At 30.4% G+C, this 7,865-nt stretch overlaps 1 protein-coding gene across 1 annotated transcript; it reads left to right on the top strand.

The window, feature by feature from the left end:
• Positions 1-4,808: 4,808 nt before the first annotated feature.
• LOC105115023 (flavonol synthase/flavanone 3-hydroxylase-like) lies at positions 4,809-6,749 on the top strand. The gene is made up of 4 exons (XM_011011786.1): positions 4,809-5,091; positions 5,368-5,615; positions 5,732-6,059; positions 6,206-6,749. The coding sequence occupies exons 1-4, from the start codon at positions 4,858-4,860 to the stop codon at positions 6,455-6,457; spliced, it is 1,062 nt and encodes a 353-aa protein (XP_011010088.1). The 5' UTR covers positions 4,809-4,857; the 3' UTR covers positions 6,458-6,749.
• The last annotated feature ends 1,116 nt before the right edge of the window (positions 6,750-7,865 follow it).

Raw genomic sequence — 7,865 nt, 5'->3', positions numbered from 1 at the left:
CGAAGTCGAGTTATTGCTGAATGTAACTGGACTACTCCTTCAACTATTTCTTCTTGAAAAGCAATTCTATGATCAATTTCTTGAAAGAGAGCAATAAGGTCACTGTAATATGCTGACAATGATCTACCATCTTGCTTGATAGAGAAGGACTTTTAATTTAATTCAAAAAGACAAGTCTCGTCTGATCTATCATAAAAGGTTTTCGATACAGTCTCCCATATTTCCTTGGCTGTAGGGAGACGAATAAACCGTTGTATGAGTAAAGAACTCATTGAATCAATAAGCCAACTTTTTACCTTTTGATTTTCAGTGATCCATGTTGTAAATGTGGGATCTTCGTGCTTAGGTTTCTTCATTTCTCCAGTAAGATATCTAGCTTTGTTACGAGCGCCAATACGTATCTCCATAAGTTGAGACCATAAAGGATAATTAGTTTCATTCAAGATGATACTGGTAGGGAATGCAAAGTTATCATGGTGGATGATAATTGGTGTGTTATTTTGTGGAACTAGAATAATACTGGTGGAATTGGCCATATATTATTTATGAGTATTTAGCTTAACAAATAACAAAGAGAACCGTGTGGTATGAGATTCATGGTTTGAGCAACTCTGTAATTCTACAACCTTCGCTTTGATACCATGTAGAAAGATAATGGTTTCTGCATACTGCAGTTTTTCATGTGTTGTATTCATCTCCATAAAGGATGAAATATATATAGGCATGGTTACAATTCAATTAGGCAACAATCTCCTCCTACAATGCGGAATATATTTTTCCTATATTAATAAACAAGATTGATTTGTTTCCTATATGTAATTGGATTCCATTATGAAACAACTATTATATTTGTAATAGACTTCTCATGTTAACATATATTAGAGAATAATATAAATCATATCTTGAAATCTCATTTAACAGCTTAAACTATTGAGTTAAGATGATTTTTTGATATGACATCAAAGCAATAAAGGTCAAGTGGTCATAAGTTTGAATCTCACCATCTCTATTCATCTGATAAAAATTAAGCGCAAGGCAATGTGAGCCTATACAAGTTTCAAGCTTAAAGAGTTTTCACTTGAGGAAATGTGTTAGAAAATAATATAAATCATACCTTTAAATCTCACCTAATAGTTTAAACTATTGGGTTGAGATAGTTTAGAGATATATTTGTTCATTATAATTAATAAATAATTATTTTAATATCAAATATATTAAAATATAATTGATTTTATTAAATGTTTTTTATTAGAGTGTATATACTATTCAAAACATTATTTTATGAATTTGATTCTTTAAAATAGTATATCTCCCATTATGATTCTCCAACTTTTCAAGATTAAGACAGCGGTGTTGACCAAATTCATTCTCTAGATGTATACGAATGTATCACTTTGTAGCTAAGGATGGAATGGACACAACTCTATGCCGTAGAAGAAGAAAAACACAACTTGTTTGTTCTGACGCGAGTCACTAAAATCTAAAATATTTATACCATTCCAAGAAAGATCATAGAGTCCAATAAAGGATTTATACTTGCCTATAATAAAAATTTACAATTGGACTCTCTTGACCTACTTGGATCCATTTTTATTTTTTTCCAGCAAACAGCCTGAATTAGAGTTAATTCTAAACTCTAAAAAATATTACCATATAAAATAAAAACTATTTCATATATTTAATCAACACCTTTGCTTTTTACATCTTTTTTAATACAACTCAACAATAAATAGAATTTAACAAATAAATTAGGATAATGTTTAATGGGTGCCTTGGAGACACGATTAGCTTTTTCCTTGTTTTATTTCTCATATCTAATTTAAAGTATAAAATTCAAAACTGTATATATATAGATTTAAATATATTTAACTTCATATAATCCTAATATGTTAAGGATTATATGGCGTTAAATATATTTTTATAGTTTTGGAAAACACTGTTTTCTTTCATTAAAATTTCGCGTAAATGATTCATTAGAGCTATAAGATTTATTTGATCCATTATTCATTAAATGAGTTTTAAACCTTTCGAGTGACATCATTCTTTAGAACTCCACTCTCTTAAATTAAAATTTCCTATAAATTAACAACGGTCAATTCACTCGGCATTGTACAAATTTAATTTTTGAGGTAGATCGATTCCTTATACTAATTTTTCCTTGAACAATTCAACTGCCAAGTTCACTTGACATCCTGTCATAATAAAAATTCCACCGTATGAAGATATATAAATGCTTCCAAGCAGAGTACTAGAAGCTTGTTATAGCTTAAACAAATTAAAAATGTATTTCTATATATTATTATCTAACTAGGTAACTGCAAATTGAAAACTGATTTTTTGTTCAAGAAGCGTTTGTATACAGAGAAATAAATCAATGGTCCATTTCTATATAATTTATACGCATAAGAACTTGTATATACTGATGGACATCATTATTAACAAAAAAGAAAAAGAAAAAGAACATAGATTGTATTATTGAATTATGAATCTATCTCGTGTGTGTATGTGTATATTCATATATCATAATTGTTATTGGATTTTGAAGTTCTAGCAAGAGATCAATCACCCTTTAACAATAAACTATTTTTTAATAAAAATTGAAATATTTATTGCTAAAACCAGAATACCATTGACACTATAGTATACCATTAAGCTAAATAAACCTACGAGCAAGTTAATATTACCTAATTTAATTCTTAACTGTTTGTTTTAGTTAAGGTGTAACTTATAGACTTCTTAAATGTAGGTTGAGCACAATTGTAACGTTTAGGGGTGGAAACAGGGGGGCTAGTATGGGGTCCAAGGCCCAATCCTACAAGGAAATTGTTTTTCCAACCTTTCCCTTAATAATCTATATGATTTTAGTTAAAATAATAATATAACTGAAATCTTGAGCCTTAATTTAATTTTTTGGCTCAGCCTCTCGTAACGTCAACAAAAAGGAAAATCATATGGGTACATGTGCCTTCTTTTAAGCACGGAAAGCATATCAAGTATGCTAAAAGGATGAAGAAAACATGCAAATGTAGACATACAATGTCTTTGGGATTTTCCACAATCCCTTCTATTTTTGGCCACCCTTTGGAGGCTTATCTAGAACTATATACTTTGAATCTTGAAAAACGTGCACGATATGACATAATTTGGAGAAGAAAATGTTATTTTGATGGCGTTTGATTCCTGCAATTTGGAGGATAACATGTTCCTTTCCTTTTTAATAATCTTATAAGTCTCCTACATATAATTAATAAAGCTTAAATAGTAAAACTCCTCTAGAATGTGAAGACTATATTGATCCAAGAATATATTGATCCATAAATTCCTGGAATTATAAATTAAAACTGACCACTAATTATCCACAATTATAAAGTTTAAATGCAACTGATTATCAGTTCTGTTCAAAAGTTTTCTGCTGTGCAATGCTTCAAAGATAAGGTTGAATATTGCTACAACAACTTCAAATTATTGGTTACTTAATTCTTTTCGACAAAGGAGAATGCTTGTGTTGATCTAATTTATTCACACAAAATAAATTAAAATCAACTAAAATCTTAGTAATTTGAAATCATCCAAGAAAAAAATATTAAAGATAGAGCCTTCCTTTACGTTGACAAAGAAGATAGGGATTTTTTGAGATAAATGTTTCTTCATCTTAAGGCTTGTTTGAAATTGTGATAACAATGATAGTTCAAAGTATTTTTTGTTTATAAATATATTAAATAAAATTTATTTTATTTTTAAAAATTTATTTTTTATTTCAGTATATCAAAACGATTAAAAAATATAAAAAAATTATTTTAAACAAAAAAAATTAAATTTTTTTTAGAAATGCAGTTTGCGCATTCCCCAACATACTTTTAATCAATAATAATCAACAATCAAAAAATTATTTTAACTCAAATATTTATATTATTAAGTAAATGAATAGTTTTATATTATTTTTTGACTTGTCTTTCCATGAAAGTTTTTAAAGTTATGAACTCATTAAAAGAGAATAATAATGGTGAGTTTTAAACTCATTATCTTTTAGTTATTAAGTATTTGGTTTTTTAAAATTTGATTCAATCTAAAATCTTAAATTATTAAGTGAAAGTCTAATAAATAATTCTATATAACTTTTTAATAAACCTCTTTAAATAAAAATAAAAGTTTCTGGAACTTAAACATTGCATAAACCCATAATTATTTAATACTTATATTATAAATTTAATTAAAAGGAAAAAAGAGTAATAAAATTCAAATTCCTCATCACGGGGTTATTAAATAGATAATATCATTTTGATCTCTTGGTAAATAACTTGAGAACTTAATTAAGTAATTGGATAAAACCCACCAAAAATTTTTACTGAACAATAAAACTTGTAATTTTACACTTAATTAACGATTTCAGACTTGCGGACAAATTGAAATTGTAATACTGATTATTAAAGATAACTATTTTTTTTAAAAAAAGGTTTACTATATCACATTAAGGCTAGATTTCATTAAGGTTTTCATTCACAGATCAATTGAATTTATCCGGTTTAATCTTCATGATCAACTCTTACCTGAATGACCGGGCGGCGCTGAGGTCTGTAGCAATAATCAAAGGGCGAAGAGATCCTCCATTGCGGCAACTGCAAGGCATTCATTGTAGTCCAACAAAAATAATTTTCTATCTCCGAGTCCAAGAGACAAGTCAAAAGGTGGATATAATGACAATTCACTTGGACTGGCACCTCCAAGTTGGGGGCCAGCAAAACTGGAGCCCCCTCGATGGTTGCTTCCTCCTATAAATAGGGGTATGCATACAGATTCTCTTCATCACACTCACTAGCCACATATCCACAGAATTTCCCTGCATTTCAAATTATAGTCATGGCTCCCACAAAGGCAGTAGTAGCCGATGATCACCTTGCATTACCCGCAGGGGGCAAAAATACTCTACTAACCAACACCATTCCCATTTCCAATGTTCAAACTGATATCTATGGGCTTGAGATCTGGGAGGGTACCCTCCCCATCATCGACCTGGGAGGCCTTCATGGTCCTCGCCGCTCTGACACCATCAAACAGCTTGGCCATGCATGCCAACACTATGGTGGCTTTATGGTAGTTACCTAGCTATGCTTACATGTATGTGTGTATTGCATGTGGAAACCATCAAAATTATTGTAGAAAACGTCACTGAGAAAATGTATTTTAACTTAATTCAATGTCTTCGGTTCAATCAAAGGCACCGACGAAGTGTCATCGAATATTTTTTTCATTCATCTTTGGTACAATGGTACCTCTTTCTTTGAGCATCTATAACATCTTTAGCTATGACCAATTATTGTGAAGTGTAAATAACTTTGTGTTCTAATAATTAATGTGTCGTATTATCAGCTGAAGAACCATGGCATTTCAGAGAGATTGTTGAATGACATAATGAGCAAAGCAAGAGAGTTCTTCCATCTGCCAGAAGAAGAAAGGATGAAATTATACTCTCCTGACCCTACCAGCCTTATCAGGCTTGCTACTGGCTTTAAGGACGATAATCAGAATGTCTTCGTCTCGAGGGAATCGTTGAAATTTCATTGTCATCCTATTGAAAATTATGTGAATCTATGGCCTACAAATCCTCCATCCTACAGGTAATATTTCATGGAAAGATTAAACAAGAATTCAATTTGGTGTTTTTAAATCTGGACGGACTAATTTAGTAGCTTTTTTCAGCTATTACTAAGTTATAATATTTTATTGTTTACAGGGAGGTCGTATCCGAGTATTGTGTAGCTGCTAAAAGGGCAGAGATAACACTACTTGAGGCTGTATTCGAGGGCTTAGGCATGGAAAGGAAATCTATAGACCAGATATTGGACAACCATGGACAATACGCTTCTCTAAACTACTATCCGACGTGTGAAAAGTCAAATCTTGGGCTCACTTTTGGACTGCGTGGTCACACTGACCCCACTATACTCACCATGCTACAGCCAGATGAGGTGCCTGGGCTTGAAATTCTACAAAATGGTGACTGGGTACCTGTCAAGCCTATTCCTAACACCTTGATTGTCCATGTTGGTGACGTGCTTCAGGTCATTTACTCTCTTTATATCTACTTTCTTTTAGAATTATTCATTCAAGGCAAAAAGAAACATGAAAAATCACCGGTTTGGCTTGCATGCTATAAAACATGTGACGGACTTTATAGCAAATTTTTTATCTTAATTTTTCTTATCAGGGGCTTAGCAATTGCCGATACAAGAGTTTGCTCCATCGAGTTATTGTCAATTCTGAGAAAGAACGTTTATCCATCGCTTCATATTGCTATCCATCAAATGATACTCAAATGGGGCCTCCAAAGGAATTGATCGATGATGATCATCCATTGATTTATAAAGATTACACCTACGAAGAATTCTACACTACAATGTGGAAACAAAGACTTCCAGATGCCACCCGCTTGGACGCATTCAAAGTTTCTGCTGCTTAATCACATCTTCTCCACCACCGTTCCTATGTTTAGAAGGTGCTCGGGATGCATGCTGCCTTTATCCTCTCTTTTCTACTTTTTTTTCTTCTTTTTTTGTGTGTAAGGTCGGTGGCATGCAATTTACTTTAAATAAATCTCAAGCATTTTGTAACGTTTTCTTTTTTGGTTACGAAGCACTGTACCATAAAAGGTGATGAATCTTGTAGCAAGTGACATATGATCACTTTTATCCTTTTTAAGTTGCATGCTAGCTGTTATGATATTACCTGAAATAAAAACGTTTCTGTTTTCATGGAATGTTGAGCTTTATGATGGATGATGGCCTAATATATCCTTTTCCTTTTCAATACATACGAGTTCATCGCTCAATTTAATTTGTAACCGATAATGTTTTAATATGCAATATGTTCAGAAATAAAAAAAATTTAATGAGTGGATTAAGAGCTAATCAAATATTTATTCAAATAACTCTCTTCTCCATAAAAAAAAAAATCTTTTAATAAATGTCATTGAATACATAAAAAAAATACCCTTTTTAGTTGACAAACAATTAATGGAAGTATCATACAATTAATTATATAAAACAAATTACAAGTAATAATAATCAATAACAACTCAAACTCAAATCACTGCAATACAGTTTTATGAAATTCTCATAATCTTTCAAACCTGAAATTAATAGGCAATAATTCATATATGATAGTTTATAGACGATAACTCTATAGGTGATTGTCAAGTTTCTTTATAATCAATAAACTTGTAGTTTCAATTCCATAAACAAAATAAAAATATCAAAAAAATATTTTATTTTTTAAAGATCTAATTCATGGATGTAATCAAAATATGAATCACTCTATGAATATAAATATTCATTTCATAAGTTATTGAGTTTACTTTACAATGAAGTTGTTTTAATGATATAATTACTTATTTAGTTAAACTAATGTTTGTATGAAATGAATTTAATCAAATTGATATTCATGTAATTTTAGAATTTAAATTTAAAATTACTTTACTAGATCTAGAACTAAACCTAAACTTCAAACCAATTACTTTAAAATTTAATCTTAAGTTGGAAAGTACTGTTTTAATTGAGGTAAATACAAAAATACGCATATCAAACATGAGTATGCAGCATAATTCAACAGGCATTGGATATGGATTTAATGATTAGGCTCATGATTATTATAGACTTACGCTCAAATAAAAAAATATTGATAAATACTATTTCATCAGTAACAATTTCTTATGGAAAAGTAATAACTAAGATCCCTTTTATGTAAGTTTTTGAGATGAAAGGGAGAGTGAAGGTTTTGGAAATACAAGTAATGTGTCACCGTTTAGATTTATGTTAGTCATAGAAGGATTTCGGTAGCAATTTTCGATCACAATTTTTTTTTTTTTGACG

Source organism: Populus euphratica, unplaced genomic scaffold (genome assembly GCF_000495115.2).
Source record: "Populus euphratica unplaced genomic scaffold, PopEup_1.0 scaffold623.1, whole genome shotgun sequence".
NCBI lineage: Eukaryota > Viridiplantae > Streptophyta > Magnoliopsida > Malpighiales > Salicaceae > Populus > Populus euphratica.
The sequence above is the reverse complement of the archived record's forward strand: the minus strand, read 5'-3'. Positions and strand labels throughout refer to the sequence as shown.